The following is a 23,964-nucleotide window of genomic DNA, read 5'->3' as shown; positions in this document are numbered from 1 at the left end:
TGGAATGCTCCCGATCGATCGGGGAGGCTTTGGATCGATCCACTGATCGATCCAAAGTGCCTCTGTGCTCTTGGAATTTGCCTGGATCGATCGGCTGATCGATCCAGGGCTTAATCCCGCGAAGTCACAGCTCCCAATCGATCCACTGATCGATTGGGACCTCTGGATCGATCCACTGATCGATCCAAAAGGCTTCTGTGCGCTCGCGGCTGCCTCCCAATCGATCCACTGATCGATTGGGACGAAAGCTTCTCGCGGGGACACCCCAATCGATCGACCGATTGATTGAGCTCCAGCCAATCGATCGGTTGATCGATCCAGCTGTTGGTTTTTGCCCAAAACCAAATCCCAAAGCCCCCAAACCAACATCCGGTCAATCCTTGACCTGTTGGAACATCATGCCTAGAATCCGGTCACCCTTGACCTGCTAGGACTCCCTCACCAAGTGTCCGGTCAATCCCTTTGACTCACTTGGACTTTTCTTCATCTTGCCAAGTATCCGGTCACTCCCTTGACCTACTTGGACTTTTCCTCATCGTGCCAAGTATCCGGTCAATTCCTTTGACCTACTTGGACTTTCACCAGATGTCTGGTCAATCTTGACCCATCTAGATTTCCCCATGCCTGGCTTCACTCACCAGGACTTCCCTTCTGCCTAGCTTCACTCACTAGAACTTCTCTTCTGCCTAGTTTCACTCACCAAGTCTTTCACCTAGCTTCACTCACTAGGATTTTCTATCTGCCTAGCTTCACTCACTAGGTCTTTCACCTGGCTTCACTCACCAGAATTTTCCTTTTGCCTAACATTCCAGTTAGGACTTCTCAGTCAAGTATCTGGTCAACCTTGACCTACTTGACTCTTCTTCAATCAACCTGATCAGACCCTGATCAGAGGGGAATTGCACCGGGCAATCTCCCCAAATGCACAACTGCATTGTCAAACATCGAAACCCAAACCAAGACTCAAGCTTGGTCAACCAGGTCAGCCTTGACCTGACGGATATTGCACCAACACTCCGGACTAGTCCTAATGGTAAGCCATCAAGAAGATGAAAGCAGCTCAGAAATGAGCATCGACAAAGGGGGAGGAGCCTCTGAGGAAAGTTGCGACGAAGGGGGAGCGTTAGATCATAAGATGAGTGAGGTACGCACACTATCTCCTGAGTAGTCTTTTAATTTTATCAAAATACTTTCTAAAAATTTGTGCAAATTAAAAAAAAATGCTAAGTTAAAATTAAATTTAGCAAATTTATGTCCTTAAAAATGTATGATAATTTGAAATTAGAAAATGATAAATTGAAAACTCAAGTCAAAAGTTCGAAGAATGATCATGCATACTTGAATTTGAATAATTGTCATAAACCAAATTTTAGAAAGTATAGTAGACTAAACTGGTATATTAGATATCACTAGGGGCAAATTAAGAATATTCCTAAAAATTATGTACGCCCTAATTTTTAATTAACCCAGTAGGTAGGAACTTATAATGTGTTTCAAAAATATACTTAAAGTAAAATTCTTTTTAAAAGGATTGAATGTAAGAAAGGAAATTAAATATTAATTTCTTTAAAAGGCTTTGTCTAAGAAAGTGGTTATTGCTCCAATATCCAAGAAGCCCTAGTGCCTTGCCACAGCCTGAAAGTCTATTATTGAAATAAATATTTAATTGACTAACTGTTATAATATATTAACAAGTTAGATTTTTTTTTTATAAAATATTTTTTTATTAATTTTTTTAAATACAAAGTATGACTTTATGAAAATTTGTAACCATTCTGTTTACTATTTTATTAAGTACCCCTTAAAATCAATTTCAAAATATTCTAACTTCTTATGTTATTTTCCCTATTTTTTGATGTGATCAAAGGGGGAGGAATAGGTACAAGTTGGAGATTTTAGGGGGAAATTTTAAAATTTTGAATTTTGTAACATTATACTTAATTCTCCTAAAATGTTATTATTACAATTTCTTTACAACACTTTTATTGTATTGTTTTTACCCTAACTTGAACCTGGATTGATGCACATCAACAAGGGAGAGATTGTTTGAACTCCGTGGTAGTTTTGATGTAACCGATTAGGTTAAGTTAGGTCCTGTTATGTTTAACCCTTATGTCTAAATGTGCAGGAGTTTAGAAATTAACACAAGAAGTCGAGCGGAAGACGCAGCTAGCGAGAAGGATGACACGGGAAGGGAACCGATGGCAGGGCCGTCTCAAGGTTCTATGAGGCCCTAGGCCAAAAAAAAATATTTAGTCCTTTAATTTGTTTTTTTAAAAAAAAATTCTCTCACCCTTTTTCATTCGGACTTGGGACCGACAATGGTGGGTTTAATTTTTTTTTAAAAAAATAAACTATTAATTTAAAATAATTTTTTTATGTAAAATTTAGTTTTCTAACTTTTTGAGATGCAAAATTAGTAATTAAATTTTTATATTCAAGTTTTGATAATATTTTATTTTTCAATTGATAAAATTACTAGATTATTTAATCTTTCTTGAGACATTGTTGAACGTAAATAAGACTTTATTAATTTTAATTTTGAAAAACTTCTTTCTGCCGAAGCTACACTAACAGGTATAGTTAATAATATTCTATAAGCTATCCATGCATTTGGAAAAAAATTTAATTTTTTTATAAGGTTCAATACCTCAAGTGCGGTTTTTAATTCTGGATTTATTATTTCTCTTAAAACTTTTAATTCTAAAAATAAATCTAAACCATCAATATCAGATAACATGTCATGTTTTAAAAAGTTTTCAAGATTTAAACACTTTATTTTTAAAAACTCATCATCAAGCAATTTCAACTTTTCTACATCATATAAAAAATTAAAATTATCTTCATATATTTTAAATTGTTCAAATTTACTTTGAAGTGAAGAAATGGCATGGTCAATAATATAATTAAAGTAATTAATTTTAAAAAATTCTTCAGGTGAAAGCTTCACTTCATTAATTTTATTTTCATCAAATTGTTTATTTATTCTAATTACACGTTTTTCACGAAATTTTGTTTCTATATTCATTTCATTTGCAATCTCTTTAGTAGAAATCATAGCAGATATAAATCCATTTTCTCTATAATCATTAAAAAAAGAAACAAGACCTTTTAACTGATCTAATGCAATAGCAATGTTCATATCTTTATATTGTAAAAATTTACTAACAGTGTTAGCTGCAAATAATATATCATACCAAATAACCATACCTAATAGAAATTCAAAATTTTCAAACTCATATGTTGCTAAAGAATTTGCTTCACTTTTTGTTTTAGGATCATCACTAGTTTCTGCAAGTTTATATAAAGCTTCTTTTATCTGTGGACTAGGATCATCACTAGGATCATCACTTTATTATATTAATAAGCGTATCAAAAAGACCTTTTCCTGATGTATCATCTACTTTTAAAAATTCTATAAAATATTCTTCTATTTTGATTGGACTTGTTGAAATATCTACACATCTTAATATAAGAGACATTTGTTCTTGATGACTTATATCAGGAGTACAATCAAGTATAACTGAAAAGTATTTTGCTTCTTTTATTTTTTTAATTATAATATTATTTACTTCTTTTCCTAATATATTTATTAACTCATTTTGTATATTATGACCAAGATAATGATTATGAATTTTACCATTTTGAATACGTTTAAGGTGTTCTTGTATTATAGGATCAAATTCTGCTATCATTTCAATTAAACCTAAAAAATTTCCATTGTTATCTTGATAAATTTTCTCATTTGTGCCACGGAATGCCAAATTATTTTTTGCAAGATTTTTAACTATAGCAATAATTCTTATTAATACATTTTTCCAATGTTCTTTTTTCCTTATTTATTTTTTCATGTAAATTTTGATCAATGGTTTTATTTTTAAGCAATCTCATTTCAATATCAAACCAAATATTCATATTTATAATATGTTCACTGCTTGTTTCATGACTTTTAAGCTTGACACTAAGATTTTTCCAATCACAACACCCTTCGTTTGCTAATTGAATTGTAATTGATTTTTGACTAAATAATTTATAACAAAAACAAAATACTTTATCTAATTCTTTTGAATATATTAACCATTTTCTATCATGTTTTTCTCCATTGGGTAATTTTCGAATGTAATGAATCATAGAAAAATGTCTAGAATTTTCATCATTTGGAAAATAAATATTAATTTCTCTAATTGGACCCTTTTCAACTAATAAATCTATTAAATTTGTATTTATATTTTTCCATTGTGCTGGATGATATATTTTTTGAATAATAGTTTCATCAATATTATTAAAAAAATTATTTTCATGATTTATTAAGTCATCTTTTTCTTCTTCTAAATTATAATTATTTTCTTCATTAATATTAATATTAATATTTGATGAATTTGTTGTGTGATCATTAGAAAGTTCTTGATAGATTTCTTTTTGTCCTAAAGTATTATCTTCCGGTGAAAATTCAATTAGTTTTTCATTTAAATTTTCAATTATATTACTTTCTGAGTTTTGATTTTGATTATTAATAATAAATAGTGCGCCTTTTTGAGATTGAATAAATTCTTCTATTTTTCTTTTTTTTCATACGTTTCATATATCCATAATCATATTTTTTCATAGACATATTTATATTAAAATAATATTAGAAAATAAAATATAAATCTATATTATTTTCTAAAAATAAAATTACTTAGAATTAAATGAACAATAAAATCTGATTTACGGCGTGTAGTTTTAATACCTGCACAAATATAATAAAAAATATAAAATATTAAATTTGATTTGAATCGGTTAATTTAAGCCGTTTATATTTTATAATAAATTATACTTAACAAATATATAATAAATGAGATAAGTGCATAAATAGTAATTTGTTTGCAAGAGAAGAAAAATGAGAATTTTTTTTTCATACAACTGTTAATAATTTATTTTTCCAACCATATTTCATCATCAAGACATCAATAATTTATTATTCATACAGAACAATAAAGAACATTTCAAGAATGAAGAAAAAATTAAAAAAAAATATTACTTGACGATTAAGGAATGCGAAGGGTGTTTTGTTGTATTTAGTATCGAATCACCGTCGAGATGATAAGAGACAGAAAATACAGATTACAGAGGATGAAACTTAAATGATGAAAATATGAGCAGGATGAGACTTGAGAGTACGAGTCCTAAAAACGTTCTGTAGTGGTTTTATATAGATTATAGAATTATATAAGAAGGCCGAAGTTAGGTGGCTGCAGGCTGTACAGTGCATGCTGCATGGAAATCGAAGCGGCTTTGCAATGTGCACAGCAAAAAAATAGATGCAGCGGTGGTACATTAAATATTATTGTGCCCGCCTGCACAGAAATCGAAGCGCCGAAGCAGCCTTGAAATGAAACGTCCACTTTTAATTAAAATTAAATTGCAATTATTAAATATATTTTTTAAAAAATCTAATATTAATGGGCCCCAATTATATTGAGGCCCTAGGCATAGGCCTATGCCTTCAGCCGGGCCTGACCGATGGGCTCGGTGCATCCGAGGGATGAGATGCTGCGGAAGAGTAGACCGGTGGATGAGAAAGACATGCGTGACACTCCGAGGGATGAGAAGCTGAAACAGAAGCCTGCTCGAGGAGAAGGCCGGAAAATGGGTTCGGGTGAGCCTTATTTTCAAATGACCGTGATCACCCAAGCGATCGGAGCAACATAAGAGTAAAAGGAGATTGGAATTGCTGTTGGAGGTACCTTCAAAGTGAATTGAAAGCACCTTCACACCTTCACTGTGGAAGGCGCCTTCGATGAATAGTACGAAGGCGCCTTCCAGCCCTATAGAAGGCACTTTCGACCAAGTTAATTTTACTGTTGCCAAGGGATAAAGCTTTATCCTTTGGCACCTCGCTGGAGGCGCCTTCCACCCCTCTGGAAGGCGTCTTTCGACCACGGATAAGATTTTCAGGGACTATAAAAGACCCTGGACCTAGGAAATAAATAACAACTCTTGTATTCTTTTCCTAGCAATAGTCTGAGCAATTAACGAGTGTAAGAGACTTCTCTACCTTCACCAAAGGAGAGTTTTAGAGTTTTCTTGGTCCTTGGATTAACAACTACCTAAGTTGTAACCAAGTAAACCTTATGCCTTTTTTCTTTATTTTCTTGTTGTTTATTTTAATTATACTATTGCTGCTAATCTGAGTTGAACGGACGAGAAAGGTGTTTGTTTTACTTTTTGACATATTAACTCAACCCCCTCTTGTCAACCCTAACTGGTCCAACAAGTTTTCAATTTATCTTAATAGTCAGTGAAAAATTTCTGTAGGATCAGACCGATCATCTCTAGGATTAGTCAGTCTGAATAGCTAGATATCTGAATAATAATAAGCCATCACTATAAAGGTGAACGATGCCTTCTTAATTTCTCATGTATTTAAAAATTAAATCTTAACTTTGACGAATTAATAACAAACGATTGACTTAAAAATGCTGGACTATTGTCATCTGATGCGAGCACTTTCCGATTTAACCTGATGGTCGATGAAAAACTTTCATGGGACCGAAACGATCACCTTCAAAATTACTTAGCTTAAGTTGAATAGCTGATATCGACTAAAAAATAATAATTAATGATAATTTTTTTAAAAAGAATAATATTAAGTATTATAACAAAAGTTAATTACATTCATCTTAGACACCCCTCACAGCTTGTCCCCAGGTTATATAGAAGAAGGTAAATCATGAGATTAGCTTATAGTCAACCGCCAAGTTCGTTAAAGGGCGGGAAGTGTTTTTTGTTTCATGGGAGTATATGTTCGTCGGGAATTGATCCATTATTCTATTATAGTAAGTTGGTCACCCTCTAACTATTTGGGTATCCCGTGAGGACAAGAATAATACTAAGTAAAAAAATGATAAATTTATTTAGCCTTATTGACTAGCCCTAAGATGATCAGAATGATCATAATTTTTTCACTAGCTATCAGGGTAAATCGAAAAATACACACAACTAACAACCTTTTTGCCTAATATCTTTTGGTTGTACATCTCATTTAGAAGAATTTTTTTTACAAACTAAAATTGAACTGTAAATATCTAAATAATAATTTAAATATCCTATTATGTTATTATAATCTTAGGACAGGAATAATACTAACTAGCTGAATGGTCCGGTGGTATTAAAGCTCGAAAATGATATTATGAAAATATATAAATTTTGAATAAGGTAATATAATGTTGGTATGAATTTCATGTTTGAGGTCTTTAAGTTTAGTTATTCCATAAATGCATCACATGCAGATTTAAAAACAATAAATCAAATCACAAATCATACTTTGACAATCAATAAAAGGACTCCTTGTTGGAGTAACTTTCTCATTCTACCCCTCTCATCACCAACATTAGTTTTTCAGATACCGATATTTAATACATGCTAGCTACATTTTAGAAAATTTAACTTGAAAGTAACTTTTGTGATTCGGATGTACTTGATTTCATCATTTTTATGCTCCTGTATATCTTGTATGACATTAAGCTGTGTTTATCATATCTCTTAATGTTTTTAAACATAACATCATTATGAATTGTGAAATAAGTGATGAATACTCCTTACAATTTTAGAAATTTATAGGATTTGAAATATATCCAACCAGATTTATTTAAATTTATTAGTGGATTCAATTCATTTTAAATCTAGTTTATGAGATTATAAGGAGTCAAATGGTATTCTACATTATTTATTTCAGTCTCTCCGAAGGTACAATAATATTATGCTAACTTCAATTAGAATGTGATCTTGGTCTCTGAGAAATTAGGCTCACATTGTCCATGATCTGAATTAGACTAAATCTGTGGTAGTACTGATTCATATCCTCTAGCCTTGGTTTGATTCAGATTAGGCACAATGTGATCCTGATTTTCTAGAGATCAAGACCATATTATAGTTGAAAGTTAACATAACATTGTAACACCTTCGAAGAGATCCAAATCTTGTGGTCTAAAAAATCCATAGGACATGAAATGAATCTAATCAAATATATTTAGATCCATTAATGGATTTTTGAAACTGCAAAAATCTAACTATGATCTCTATTGCTTATTTCGAAATATCTGGATATGCTATAATGTCATTTAGTTAGAATGTCATATTTTCTCTCATCATGCTCTCTTCAATCACACTTTCTTTTTTCATTTTCTCTCATCACACTTTCTCTCTCTTCATTCTTTCTTATCACACTTTCTCTCTCATAATACTTTTTCTCTCATCATTCTCTTTCATCATATTTTTCTCTCACGTTCATCTTTCTCTCACATCTATTTTTTTCTTTTATTTTTCTTTAAGGGTAAAAAAGGAAACTTTGATTTATTCCGATAGAAGATATACAACTAACCAAACATTGTTTTTAAGAGTGATATCCATACTCATACTTATTCTCATTCCATAATACAATGATTTCCATTCCGATTCCTATTCCTAGGAAAGAACCAAACGCCCCCTAAATTCTGTTGGGCGGTCCCAACAGAACGAAACAGCTCACATCCGCCTCAGCCACCTGTGGTCGACCGCACGCACTACTCCTCCGCCACATGATCAGCTATTTAATATTACTCGTTCATTTTCTTTTCCTCGTCGTCTCGATGCAATTATACGAACACTGCACGTTAGGGTCGCAACAAAGTGGAAAAAGTTCCGTGGCTAAACGCTTCGTGCCACGAATGGGAGTCCGAAGGGAACTACCAAGTGAGCGAGCCCTAGCAACCCTCTTCTCTTCCTCCTCGTCTCCCTTTCGGTGATTGGCATTGCTCGTCTATTGATTGGAACTGAAACCCTTCTCGCCCCTTGTTGGAGGTGGCGAGGCGGCTTGGATCTGGGGAAGAGATCTCTCAAGTCAGGTTTAAGGAGGTGGAATCTTGAAGAGTTTCAGCTTTTGATTACTCGTGGAGAGCAATGTCGAGCGATCTACCGATTAGCCCGGAGCTTGAAGAGATCGATGGCAAGATCCAGGACATCTTCCGAGCACTTCAGTAAGATTTGATTTACCGAGGAGTTCTTCCGCGTGATATGTTGATTCGACATTGTTCTTGTTGTTCCGTCTTTCAACTGCACATGACATGTCAATTATCATATGGAGATTTGCTTCTTTCTTTGGAGTAATCAGATGGATCTCTGTTTCTCTCTAACTTAGTTAATATATAAGGCACATTGAGGAATTAGTTTTATCTGGACAGATGATGATCTGTTTTGGATTCTTTGCCCTTACCAACTGCAAACTCTAATTTCATACGTGCAGGCCAAAAGCGCAAGACAAGGGGATTCTGAGATCACTATGGGCATGCTGGTTTTGTTTATTATGTTTTGTTTTGCTTGCTTGACCATAAATTGGCATAGATAATATATGGGAAAATTAGGATAAAGTTCCAATCTCGAGAAAGATTACACTACATTAATAGCAAAAATTATGAATGGAGTCAATGGACACCATAATTCAAACTTCAAGTATGTTGGAACTCTGAAATCTCAAATATCTGACACACTATGGTAACATAACAAAGAAAAGCATAATGCTATTTCAGATGACTAATAATCTAAATTCAATTTTGTTAAAATATGTTCACAGTCTAGTAGAAGTTGGTTGAAATTATGTGAACCATGTTACATACATGTAAAATATCTAATGAAATGTAACTAAACTAGTAAAATTTGTTTGGAGAAGACTTATTGTTGGTGCAATTGCAGAAAATTTATTTGAGATAATTTTTTTAAAAAAATATCAAAAGAGTAAAATAATATAGTGGCAGTGGATCAATGTATAAAGTAAACAAATTGCAAGAATATATAAGTTCATGCATAACTTTGGAATATGCATTCCACAATTAATCTATTTGTCGCACTCTTTGTAGGAATTAGATCAAAGTTTTCACTGAAAAGGAATCATCACATGCTCTTCTATTCGGTATTTTTCTTATTGTGATAGTGTGTTGTTAAACCAGAAATTGTCTCCTTAACGCTTCAAAATAAATGTAATTCTAAGTGTTCAAGATTTTAGGATAAGTTAATTAGCCAATCAACTTTAATATATATGTTTGTATGATATTTTTTTCATCTGTAATTTTATCTTCAAGCCTGATTAAGAAAGGGTAAGGTTGCACAGTTAGGTTGCTAGAACTTTCAAGCAAATGTTCAATGAATAAATCGATCAAAACTATTGTACTAATGCTAGGATGTTCCCCGGAAGGAACGCGTTGCAAGGTCCGACTGTAACATCTTGACAAGAACCGCTACATCTTCATGAGAACTCGGATGTAGTGCTAAGCGTTATAGGGTTAACGTATTGGCAAACATCACTACATCTCTATGAGAGTTTGGATGTAGTATTAAATATGCAAGAGTTCTTACAATATAGGTTGGATAAGAACAAATATTATAGGAAAAATAATGGTCTAAGATTTAGAACATGGAACATAGGAGCGCTCATTAGTAAAACAATGGATGTAGTCGATACGATGATTAGGAGAAGAATTAATATTTTATTTATACAAGAGAAAAAATGGGTAGGAGAGAAGACAAAGATGATAGAGAATTCAAGTTTCAAGTTATGATACAGAAGGAGCAAACAAGAAATGGAGTATGTATTATTGTCGATAGTTTGGTAAAGGACAAAATAGTACGAGTAGTTAGAAAGGGGGATAAGATTATAGCTCTCAAGATAATAGCAGTGAAAGAAATGATTAATGTAATTAACATATATGCACCTCAAATAGGATTAGATGAACACATCAAATCTAGATTTTAGGACGAAATAGATAAGGTATTATAAAATATTCCATCAACGGAAATGATTTTAATAGGAGGAGATCTAAATCGATATGTAGGAGTAAAAAATGAGGAATATGATAGGGTACACGAGGGTTATGGGTTTGGAACAAAAAATAAAGAAGGAAAAATTATATTGGATTTTGCATCAGTATATGACTTTATACTAGCTAATACATTTTTTAAGAAAAGAAAACATTTGGTCACGTTCAAAAGTGAGAAAAATAAATCACAAATTGACTTCTTATGGTTAGGAAAAATGATAGAAAGATTTGTAAAAATTGCAAGGTCATTCTTGGAGAAAATTTTACTACCCAACATAGGTTAGTAGTGTTGGATATACGCTTCAAGTATAGTATCAATAAAAGGAAAACATGCATGACTCATAGAATTAAATGGTGGAAGTAAAAGCATGGGAAGTAAGATATATTTAAGAACATGGTAGGATTACAAGTATTAGGAGAAATATATGACGACTCGAATACGACATGGGATAACATTGTATCAAAATTGAAAATAGTAGCCAATAGTATACCCGGTGAGTCAAAAGATGTGCATTATCAAATAAAGAATCTTGGTGGTGAAATGATAAAGTACATGAGAAAGTAAAGGAAAAACGAACAGCCTATAAGGAATTATATACTTTTAGGAATGAGAAAAACTTAAAAAAAAATATACAGAGGTCAAGAAAGTGAATGAAGCTAAAAATGAAACTTTTGAATGTTTATATCGAAAATTGGATACAAAAGAAGGGGAAAGAGACATTTACAAAATAGCTAAAGCTAGATGAGGAAGACGAGATATTATCCAAATAATATATGTTAAAGATAAATGCAATAAGATACTAGTAAATGATGTAAAAGAGCAATGGAATAAGTATTTTCATCAAAGACTTAAAAATAAGTTTTTCAAAACGACGGTTAGACATGCTATGTTATATGACACTGAATGTTAGGTTATGACACGAGCGGATAGTTGCAGAGATGAGGATGTTAAGATGGATCTGCGGATATACAAGTATGGACAAGATAAGAAATGAAAATATTAGAAAGAAAGTTGGGTTTCGCCTATTGAGGGAAAACTTCGAGAGACATGTTTAAGATGGTACATACATATACTTAGACAACCAATAAATGTTCTCGTTAGTCGATGTAAAATTATGACAAATGTCCATATCAAATGAGGAAGAGGAAGAACAAAAAAGAGTTGGTTAGTAACAATAAAATAAAATAAAATTTATTTAAATATAATTAATGATATAGTGAGGAATATAGTCCAGCGTAGAAGAATCCATATAGCCGACCCCACCTAGTGGGATAAGGCTTGATTATTCTTGTTGTTATTGTAATTTTATCTTCTTCTTAAGGGTACAAATATTTTCCTTTGCTTGCCCCACATTTTTACTGGTATTGCTTTGAGATTTTGATTCATTTTTCCATGTAAATTATTTCCTTACATGAATGGCAGGATTATACTGAATCCATCAAGCTGTCTTTGTCTTGACCATTTGGGATCGTTGACATGATGACATTACTATATATATACTTTTTAGAGTTACTGAATAATGTATTCAATAATATCCTATTCTTAATGAATAACATATTCAAGATTCCTAAAATTCTTGCTCATAAGGATTTCATGTCTTTCCATCTTAACTATCTCAATTTGATGTCTTTCCATCTTAACTATACTACAACAACAACAACCAAGCCTTTATCCCATCTTAACTGTCTCATAAAAAAAAATTCTTGGTACTGACATTTCATATATTAAGATTTTGCTCAATTTATCTTAAAGCCTTTAATTTTTAAAGATTTTCTCCAAAATTAAGCTTTAATTTAATCTAATTACATTTTCATTTTCTGCGAATGGTGTACTCCAAAGAAGTTTGCATTAAACATGATTTTGCAAATCATCTAAAACTAATATGAAAGGTAAAAACTTAGAATTGATTCTTTGATGTAAACTTACAACAATAGGAAAATCATTTGTCACACTTGAGGGCAGCTCTAACAATAATAACAACATTTTAATAAATTTTTTTATCATATCAATATAATTACAAGATATTTCTTTCTTTTTCTAAACCCACCAGATAGTTGTCTAAGGACTCTATCATGAAGTTTTTCTAAATCAATATAAATTATGTGCAAATTCATGCTCTTTTCTCTATTATTTTCCATTGGTTGTCTTATCAAATAAATTACATCTGTAGTTGATCTTTCAAATGTGAAACCTAATTGATTTTTAGAAATGATTGTCTCATCCCTTATTCTCCTCTCAGTAGTTCTTTCCTAAGGATTCATAGTATGACTCATCTTCTTGATACCTCTCTAACTAGAATAACATTGCACATTACTTTTAATCTTAGAGATAAGTACCTTTTCCCCCTTCATTCTTCAGGAATTTTCTTAATTGTCAAATTTTTATTTGATAACTTTATTTACCAAATTAAAGTTTGATTTCCTAAACTCTTCCAAACTTCAATAGGAATATCATATAAACCTACATTTTTACGTGCTCTGTTTTCTTTATAGCTTCTTTAATCTCACCACACCAACAATTTACTTTCTTCTTGATTTTATGTTTTGCAGGAACGGATTCCAGAAATTGGATAATATTAAAGATTCTAACAGACAGTCTAAACAGTTGGAGGAGCTTACAGGGAAGATGAGGGAATGCAAGCGGTAAGTGACTTGACCTTTCTTCTACTTTAAGATCTCATAGACTTGATATATATATATATATATATATATATAGAGAGAGAGAGAGAGAGAGAGAGAGAGAGAGAGAGAGATGATATGCTGCCCACTTATGCTGCATATCCTGTGCACACCTAATGTATTTTGTTTTTCATTTCCTAAACCCTAAATACTATATCCTAAACCTTAAACTCTAAGGCCTAAACCTTAAACCCTAAGCTTTAAAAAAAAATTACACTAGGTGTGCACGGGTGTGCAAGAGAAGGTGGGCAGCATGTTAAAATCTTATATATATATATATATATATATATATATATATATATATATATATGGTTTAAATGTTAGTGTCCTATAACTTGTTATGTTCATGACTTATGCTTATTGACCTAGATTCTTGCATACATATTCTGTTTTTATCACCAGTAGGAACTTTCCTGAATTTAAAATATTAATTTTTACAGGTTAATTAAAGAATATGATCAAGAACTTAAGAATCAAGAGAATCAAAATCCTCCAGAGGTTAATAAAAAACTCAATGAGAAGAAGCAGACCATGGTGGGTAATCTATTTCTTGTTTTTTATTTTCCCTTTTATGTTCTTTTTGCTAATTATAACTAATCGAACTTGGTTATTCCAGATCAAGGAACTCAACTCATATGTGGCCTTGAGGAAAACGTATGCTTGCAATGCTGTCCTCGTTAATGTTACTTTCCTCCTAAATTTCATAATTTCCGGTCTTCAATGTTCTCTCAACATTGTAGCCTTGAGGAAAAAACATATGTTTTAAAATTACATAATTTCTAGTTTTTTCTAGTCTTATATATAGTTTTCACTGTACTGTTCATTACTTTTTTCCTTCTCAATATAGTAAGAGTCACCATTCTTTTCTTGATTTTTTTCTTCAATCCCCAGCAAGGGAGGGGTCTGTAATTGATACAGAGGGTACAATCATCCTTCTCCCATTGTCTTGTGGTGGTTGGATTCTTTTCCTTGAGATTCACTTGATTTGAGTAGAGATCCAAAATAGTGCAGAATTTGCCTGAGGTACTCATAGGGCAAAGATCTAAAAAGCACCTGCCACCTGGTCTGTGTAAGTTCTGAAAACCAAGATAAAACCATGAACACCTTTTATGTCTTTGTAGGCAATATAGGGTGTATTGGTAAGCTCCTCCTCTCAAAAGATCATATTACCAAAATGAAAGGCAGGCAACGAGGCGGTGAGTTAATGAGACAAATGTTGTTCATTGTTGATGGAACACAAATTACTGCTGAAAGTTGAGGGAACAGGAAAGTTTGAAGGCAGAGCTGAAAGCTTGCAAATTGTAGAATTCAATCTTGGTCATACCTGAAACAATTGAAAGGTTGTGGCTCATGCGAGGGTTGCTGGTTATGCCGAAGTTCTCATATCTCCATTTGCGGCATGAGGGATGAGAGAACCCACATCCCGCAAGTGAAAAGAAAGAAGAAAGGGTCGTGACTCTGCTTGTAGACAAAGGAAGCAAGAGGAAACTAGGTTACACAGAACAACAAATGTGAAGCAGAAGAAAGAGACTGTGATGGAGGGGTGGGACGATGGGTTTTGTTGACATGGACAGTCAGCAATATCCTAACATGTGAGGATGAGGAGGATGAGTCAATGAGGTCTGCTTCTTGCCTGGTGCTCGATGTAGACGTTGAAGATGGTGGCTGCCTCTGGTTACGAGAGAAGGTCATCCCTATTCATCAGGGATTTGGGGAAATGTTCATGAGGAGAGGGATCATGATGCTCCATAAGTATATTATTTTGCTAATCGATAATGAACAGAGATCATTGATATATTTAGGTTATTATGAATATTTAATCCCAATTTATTTAAACTGGCATTTAAGTACATTATTAAGAATCTTTATGTAGATAAGGAATCATTTGTTAGATTTCTTAACTGTAAATTCAAGGTACAGTGTCTTTTAACTGTTAATTGGTTTTTATTGTGTGTTGAAATTGAGATGAACTCCAACAATAAGATACTAGTATCAATTTTTCATTTTTTTTTGCATGGAACAATATTAGATTTTATTAGTAGAACGTTAAGAGCTTTTGATCCGATTCTACAATCTTAATGCATGATCCTCATCTGATCCTATGTAGGAACAGGCTTGATTATTTGGATCATTACATAGATAGTCTCTCATTCCTTATAATACTTTGTTACTTTGTGAGAGACTTATATATGTATGGTTTAGCTACTGACTTCTCTAACCCATTTGATTTCTCTTTTCTACTCATCTAAAATCCTCAGATAAAATAAAACTCAGCCATTACTGTCAAAGCTTTTTTGTGAAACACGTCTTTTACTTTTTTGCATATCCAATTTCAGAAATGCCCTGCCCAAAATATTATTACATAGTAATCAGTAAAACATCTCTTGAATGAAAAATGGTTCCCATTGTTTCTTCATCTAAATCTATTGCTAATGAATATTAGGTACCAAAGTAGCCTCGGTAATAAAAGAGTTGAACTCTTTGATATGGGTGCTGGAACCAGTGACCCTGTAGCTGAGGACAACATTAAGATGGCATCAGGTAATCAGTTTCTTCCTCTCAAGCATCAGGGGCACATCAACATAGTATTTCTAGAGTTTTGTTTTTAGTATCTTCGAATTATTTCTGATCCAGTATTGTCTTCAAATTATTACCCCACCCCATGTGGCTGTCCTATCTGTCGCTGAATTGTTGGCAAAAATAAATTGAAGGGGTTCTAATGTGATGCTACTTCCCTGGCTACAGAACCAAGTCCATTGCTGAACTCGATGGGATGGATGCAGGAATCATTTATTTATTACTGAAAGAACCTCTCGCGTTCGACCAGACTAGACCGGCACTGAAGAGAGGATTATGGAGAATCATTTGCCCATTCACTAACTTGATACAAATCATGTATCTTTTCTTATTTATAGAAACAAAGGTGACTCTTAGGTTTTGTGTATTTAGACCAAAAAAGGTTGCATGGATGAGTGGAAAGATAGATTTTTAAAAATTCTCCATCCATCTTACTGTTTAGTTGGATGGATACCTTCTGCTTCTGGCCACCAAGCTTGGATGTTGAGCTTTGATCAACCCTTTTCTGAACAGATCATGGCCTACTGTTATCCTGTGGTGAGCCTCCAGTGGTGTCTTGGGTTGGGCAAGTGTTTCAACTGCATTTCACATCTTGGCACTTGCATGGTTCAGGCGAGAAAGAACTATATTTGTATCTATATTGTTGTTTTTTAAATGGACTACAAAATTGGGGTTGATACACTATATTACTTGAATGGTTTTCTCAAATATTATGGTTTCCTATTTCAGTCTTTGATACTTTTTCCTATTACTATGTGATATATTGGTTCTTGCAGAGATGTCTAATCAAGAGCTCATATATGCTGGAAGGCAGCAGATGGATGAGACTGATCAAGCTATTGAACGATCAAAGATGGTGAAACCCTAAACTTCACATAACTTTTCTTATCTTTTGGAATCATTTTTGATATATGGGATGTTCTCACAGGTTGTAGAGCAAACCATCGAAGTAGGTACTCAAACTGCTGCTAATCTTAAGGGCCAGGTAATTTACCTAAGATTAACATTCCTACAGAAGTCCCCTACTCATTTATCTCTGTATGAATTTAGCATGTATAAATTGTTGGCTCTAGTCCTTGCTTTTTTAAAGAAAATATTTTGTTGAAGGTATCATTTGGATGATAGGGATTTCTTTTTGGTTTAGTTTAAGAATATATTTTGTGCCTCTCATCTATAGCTCTTTTTCTTTAGTGGTTTGTTATGCACTCGACCATGACTGACATGAACCAGTTTCTCACCCCTTGTTGCAATCCGTGCTTCTCATTGAAATTTGCAACACCCAACACCTAGACTGCGCCTTCACGCCAGCAACAATGACTCTCTGACTCCCTAGATCGCCCCTCATGGTTCCTTATTGTGTGGGTTGGCTTTCACCGAACCATTTGTGTAGCCCCTTGGCGACTCTCAGTTGTGAAGGCAGCAATTAGTCTGTCAAGCCTAATGCTCATCAATACCCTCTCAAATGGGGGGGGGTTTGCTCGGTACTTTACTCCTTCCCAATGTGCACCCCATTCATGTACTTGAAGATCCATAGATCGATAGTCATTGCCACCTTTTCCATCCAGCTTTGGTGCACCCCATCGGCACCTTCTCATCATCTCATTTTTTTTTTCTAAAAAAAAGGTCATTTGTTTTTAAGAAGAAAGGACAAAGAGTAGATGTGCTAAAGCAGTGTTCTAAAAATCGGCCTAGGCACTAGGCACCAGCCAACCGCATCGAAAACATGCTAGTCGGCCAGCCTAGGCGCCCTTGACGCCTAAGCAGGATTAGGTGGCCGTAGGCGCTGACTAATCGGTCTAATCATCTAGACGTCGCGAAAATAGTGCAAGTTTTCATTTTTTTTAGTTTAGGCTTTTAAATTTAAAGCTCAATTAAAAAAAATTGAAAAATGTAACCTTTTTTTGTGTTGGGCTTAAGTTTTATAAGCCCTAAAAGAAAAGAAATAGGTTGAATGTCAACCGGTTGAACAATCTAGTATTTATCCAATTTAATGCTAGATTATTGAACAAACAAAAAAAGTGAGAAAGAAAGAATGTCAATGTCCTTCTTGCAAAAGATGCTTCAAATGCACAAGGTTGGATTGTGGATGCATGGTGGGGAAAATGATGAAGTTGAACTAGGTCAATGTTTGATGAAGCAATTGGAGCAGATGAAAATCTACACCCTCGAAGAAGCTCTAGAGTGAGAACTTCACGAAGATGATTTTGCATCCGAAGAAGAAGAGGAGGATCACAATGATGATATTGAGTTTGTCCAATAAAGAACAAGCTGTCGAAAATTATAGAGTAGAAGTAGAATAAATTTGTGATATTTTATTAGTTGTGTAATTTCAAATTCATTTAAAATTTGATGTTATCGTGTTGAAGTTATAGAATGTGATTTATTATGTAATTTATGTTGATATCGTGAACTCCGTCTAGTGGCACCTAGTCCTTCCTAGGCGCTAGGTGTTGGTCTGGCGCTTGACTAGCGTCTAGCGAATTTTATAATCTTGGCCGAAAGAATTAAAAAGGACAAAAAAGGAGTGCTAAACCAAAAAAAAAGGGTTGGATTGAAAAACGAGGTGAGAATGGTAATTAAAAAAAATACATATTTGAAGAGAAATAAGTGATGAATCTATTTTCACAACCTTTAAAATTTTATCTTCTTTTCAGATCTCAAGTTGAGATTCTATTAGCTTCTGTCTCACCTTCCCTCATTAATTTTGTGTGCTTGATGTGAAATGAGATTTGTTATTTTATTTGTTTCTAACATTTCTCTACTCCGTTATTCTTTCTTGACTCCTTTTTCTGGACCAAATTGATTAAAATTTAGTTTTGAATCAAATTTGCAGTATAGCATTGAAGATATCTAGAAAATAGTTTCTTTGAAGCTGCTTTTGAATGCAAGATAGCATGGGCCTTCTATACGACCATAAGTTTTAAAAGGCTAGTAATTATGCCTTAGTTAATGAACTTGTCTCCACCTATAAATACATGTTCTACAAATGATTAATTTAGCCTAGGGTTTTACATATGGGAATCATGAAGGTGATTACATGATGTGACTTTAAGCACAAGCGAGAGTGGGGTCTTTAACTCTTAGGACTTGGGAGCACAGGATTTAAAAGTTGGAGCATGTAGAAATCTCTCTTTTTAACTTGTACGCTGTGCATTTAATCCTGTGATTTTGTAGACAGAGCAAATGGGTCGAATTGCTAATGAGCTGGACACTATCCAATTCTCAATCAAGAAGGCTTCTCAGTTGGTAAAAGAGATTGGTAGGCAGGTTTGTTTTTAAGTTTCTGTTTTTTTCTAGATTTCCCCTTCTCTAGACTTTCATTTGTTTTCTGCTTGCCAATTCTAAATTTTCTTAACAATATTTCAACGTAATTCATCTTGTCTATCTTGATTGTAAATTCTTTTATTTTCAGGTTGCTACAGATAAGTGCATCATGCTCTTCCTATTTCTTATAGTTTGTGGTGTAATTGCAGTGATCATCGTGAAGGTACTTCTCACTTTTTCTTTTAGCATTCTCAAGCATCTTCTGGACCATATTTTCATTTATTTTGGGACGGGATCATTTCTCTTTTAAGTATATTAATGTAGTTATGAAATTTAATAGAAAATTGTGATTAACAATTGAATTAGATCAGTGCATTTTTTTTCAATTGAAGGGGGCCTTGGCGCAACGATAAAGTTGTTGTCGTATGACAGATCACGAGTTCAAGTCGCGAAAATAACCTCTTGCAATGCAAGTTTGTGTATATATAGATCCTTTCCTGGGATTCTGTATTGATGGGAGCTTCGTACATCGGGCTGTCCTTTAGTGTATTTTTTTAATTAAACAGAAGCATTGTACATCTGCTAACTAGTTCAAGTTAACACTCACCATATTAACTTTGTCATCATCAAGCCATGTCAGTCTCAAATATTTTATGGTTGGCTACATAAATTTTATCCTTCTATTGAATACTATGCAAGCTTATTACTAATAATATCTATGTGATGCGTGATTTTTGGCTGATCTTCTAGTGTGCATGCATATTGTGGCACTTGGGTAGTGGATATACCTCACCTCTCAAATCACTTGTGGTTATGATCCAGCCTTACAACATATTCAGTTAAGATCGACACTTTGACTATGGCTGTCAAGCCCTACATAATTCTCTACATTTCCATCCAGGCATGGGAGGACTTCATATATGCTCTACTGAAACATATGTCAATTGTGCAGTTCAAAGTTTTAATAGCACCAAAATCAGACATAAATTATTCTAAAAAAAACTCCGAACATTTTAATATTGCTGTTTGCATTGTGGTTGGCTAAGAATAAATATGACCGCTATATCTCCAGAATTCAGATGTAGTGCTAAATATGCAAGAGTTCGTGTTACAGGGTTTGACTGTAACGTCTCAGCAAGGACCGCTACATCTCCATAAGAACTTGGGTGTAGTGTTAAATAGGCAAGAGTTCTCACGCCATAGGTTGGATAAGAACAAACATGATAGGAAAACTAATAATCTAAGATTTGGAACATGGAACATAGAAACTCTTACTGGTAAATCAATGGAGGTAGTAGATATGATGATTAGGAGAAGAATTAGTATTTTGTGTGTACAAGAGACAGAATGAACATGCGAGAAGACAAAGATGATAGAGAACTCGAGTTTTAAGTTATGGTATACTGGAAAGAGTAAAGCAAGAAATGGAGTAGGTATTATTGTCGATAGTTTGTTAAAAGATGAAGTTGTAGGAGTAGTTAGAAAAGGAGATAGAATTATAGCCCTTAAGATAATAGTGGCGAAAGAAACTATGAACATAATTAGCGTATATGCACCACAAGTAGGATTAGATGGAGCTACCAAATCAAGGTTTTGGGAGGACTTAGATGAAATATTACAAAATATTCCACCAAATGAAATGATTTTAATAAGAGGTGATCTAAATGGGCATGTCGGAGTGAAAAATGAGGAATATGAGAGAGTACATGAGAGTTATGGGTTTGGAACGAGGAATGAGGAAGGGAAAACTATATTAGATTTTGCGATAGCATATGACCTTATATTAGCTAATACGTTTTTTTAAGAAAAGAGAATAATACTTAGTCACATTCAAAAGTGGGAATAATAAATCGCAAATTGACTTTCTTATGGTTAGGAAGAAGGATAGAAAGATTTGTAAAGATTGCAAAGTCATCCCTGGAGAAAGTTTAACTACCCAACATAGGGTAGTAGTGTTTGATATACGCCTCAAACATAATATCAATAGAAAGAAAATATATACAATTCCTAGAATTAAGTGGTGGAAGTTAAAGAATGGGAAGCAAAATCTATTTAAGGAGAAGGTAGATGTACAATCATTAGGTGAAATATATGATGACTTTAATACAACATGGGATAAGATGATATCAATGTTGAAAATAGTAGCTAAGAGTGTACTCGGTGAGTCAAAGGGACATGTACCACTAAGTAAAGAATCTTGGTGGTGGAATGAGAAAGTATAAGAGAAAGTGAAGGAAAAACAAATAGTTTATAAGGAATTATATATTTGTAAGAACGAGAAAAATTTTAAAAAATATACAATAGCCAAGAAAGAAGCTAAGAAAGTAGTGAGTGAAGCAAAAAATAAAACTTTTGAACGGTTATATAAAAAATTGGATACAAAAGAAGGGGAAAGAGACATTTATAGAATAACTAAAGTGAGAGAAAGGAAAACAAGAGATCTTAGCCAAATAAAATGTATTAAAGATGAATGTAATAAAGTATTAGTAAACGATGGAGAAATAAAAGAGCGGTGGAAGAGGTATTTTCATTAACTTTTTAATGAAGGTTTAGGTGACAAACTTAACTTAGGTAATTTAAGTAGGTCAAATGAGCATAGAAATTTTAATTTTTATCATAGAATTCAAACTTCAAAAGTAAAACAAACTTTAAATGAGATACACAATGGAAAAGTCGTTGGACCAGATGATATTCCGATAGAGGTATAGAAGTGTTTAGGGAAACAAGGTATTGAATAGTTTATAAAGTTATTTAACATGATATTGAAAATGAAAAAAAAATGTCTGATCAATGGAGGATAAGTACTCTAGTTCCCTTATATAAGAAGAAAGGAGACGTACAAAATTATGCAAACTATAGGGGTATTAAACTAATGAGTCATACTATGAAATTTTGGGAAAAAGTAATAGAAAAAAGATTAAGAAAGGAGACCACGGTGACAGAAAATTAATTTGGGTTCATGTCTGAAAGGTTGATAATAGAAGTTATATATCTTCTTAAACCATGAATTGAAAAATATCGGGAGCAAAAACAAGATCTACACATGGTATTCATTGACTTAGAAAAAGCTTATGATAAAGTCCCAAGAGAAATTATATGGAGAATTTTAGTAAAGAGAGGTGTTAGCGTAACATATATTGAACTAATTAAGGATATGTATGAGGATGTAACGATCAGAGTAAAGATTTCAGGCGGAGTAACTAAAACATTTCCAATAAAGATAGAGTTACATCAAGGATCAACTCTAAGTCCCTATCTTTTACACTAATTATGGACGAACTCACTGCACACATTCAAGACAGTACCGTGGTGCATGTTATTTGCAGATGATATTATTTTGATAGATGAGACATGTGAAGGAGTAAATGCTAAACTAGAATCTTGGAGGGAAACACTAGAAGGGAAAAGTTTGAAGCTTAGTAGATTAAAGACAGAATATATGGAATTTAAGTTTAGCAATATTAGAAGTAATAAAACAATTGTTAAGATAGGAAAGGACGATGGAGGGATTGAGAGAGATGTCTTACATAGAATACAAGCAGGATGTGTGAAATGGAGGGGAGCATCGAGTGTTTTATGTGACCGTAAAGTACCTCTTAAACTTAGAGGTAAATTCTATAAAATCGCAATTAGACATGCTATGTTATATGGAGCTGAATGTTGGACTATGACTTGAGCACATGAGCAGAAGATGAGAGTTGCAGAGATGAGGATGTTAAGGTGGATGTGTGGACATACGAGGATGGACAAAATAAGAAATGAGAGTATTAGAGAGAAAATCGGAGTTACATCTATTGAGGAAAAACTCCGAGAAACACATTTAAGATGGTACGGACATGTACTTAGACGACCAATAAATGCTCCAGTTAGACGATGTGAAACTATGATAAACATACATATCAAACGAGGAAGAGGAAGACCAAAAAATACTTAGGTTAGCAACAATAAAACAAGATAAAATTTATTTAAATATAGATGATGATATAATAGGAGATAGAGCTCAATGGCGCAAAAGGATTCATACAGCCGACCCCACCTAGTGGGAAAAGATTTGGTTGTTGCTGTTGTTGTTTGCATTGTGATTTTTAGGGGTTTCAGTATCGTTAATGGAAGGGGCTTGGCATGAACAAAGTTTCTATGGTTACCTAGATTTACTTATCGGATAGCAGTGGCCTTAACAATCTTTTACCTTTTTTTTTGGTTACTGATAGATTGTGCGTCCGAACAACAAGAGCATTCCTGATATACCTGGATTAGCGCCTCCAGCTCCAACAGGAAGGAAATTACTGTCTGCTTAATTTCCGTCAGTATCTTTTGTGATCAGGAGATGTTTGGGTTACCATGTCTAAAGAATGACGAAGACGGAGAAACTTAAGTGTCATGAATGCCGTGTGATAATTCTTTTATATCTTGTATATGATGTTCTCGTTATGCTCTTGTTGTCATAAATATGGTTCCTAGATTGTTTATTTTTATAGAGGTAATCTGCCATTTGCTTGGCAGATTTCCTGACACGGTTCTCTCTTGTAATGTTGTATTGTGATTGATTAGAGCAGAATATTGGATCATTCTTGCTGTGAGTGTGAATGTTTTCCCATCAATTCTTTCGGGATGC

At 33.5% G+C, this 23,964-nt stretch overlaps 1 protein-coding gene across 5 annotated transcripts; it reads left to right on the top strand.

Annotated features, from left to right (window-relative positions):
* Positions 1 to 8,600: 8,600 nt before the first annotated feature.
* LOC122019475 (novel plant SNARE 13-like) lies at positions 8,601 to 23,932 on the top strand. 5 transcript variants are annotated; one of them, XM_042576946.1, is made up of 12 exons: positions 8,601 to 8,712; positions 8,821 to 8,996; positions 13,380 to 13,472; positions 13,949 to 14,042; positions 14,125 to 14,162; positions 15,952 to 16,049; positions 16,599 to 16,697; positions 16,862 to 16,941; positions 17,014 to 17,070; positions 19,260 to 19,352; positions 19,498 to 19,572; positions 23,561 to 23,932. In XM_042576946.1, exons 2-12 carry the CDS (start codon positions 8,920 to 8,922, stop codon positions 23,645 to 23,647), a joined length of 891 nt encoding a protein of 296 aa, XP_042432880.1. In that variant the 5' UTR covers positions 8,601 to 8,712; positions 8,821 to 8,919; the 3' UTR covers positions 23,648 to 23,932. The 5 variants fall into 5 exon arrangements, 4 of the variants coding, with proteins under 4 accessions (XP_042432880.1, XP_042432885.1, XP_042432873.1 ...); XR_006121983.1 differs by having other exon boundaries at positions 8,604 to 8,996; positions 19,260 to 19,344; XM_042576951.1 differs by having other exon boundaries at positions 8,604 to 8,996; positions 16,599 to 16,622.
* Positions 23,933 to 23,964: the final 32 nt, after the last annotated feature.

The sequence above is a fragment of the Zingiber officinale genome, chromosome 1A, assembly GCF_018446385.1.
Source record: "Zingiber officinale cultivar Zhangliang chromosome 1A, Zo_v1.1, whole genome shotgun sequence".
Lineage (NCBI taxonomy): Eukaryota > Viridiplantae > Streptophyta > Magnoliopsida > Zingiberales > Zingiberaceae > Zingiber > Zingiber officinale.
This window is presented reverse-complemented; position numbering and strand designations above follow the sequence as displayed.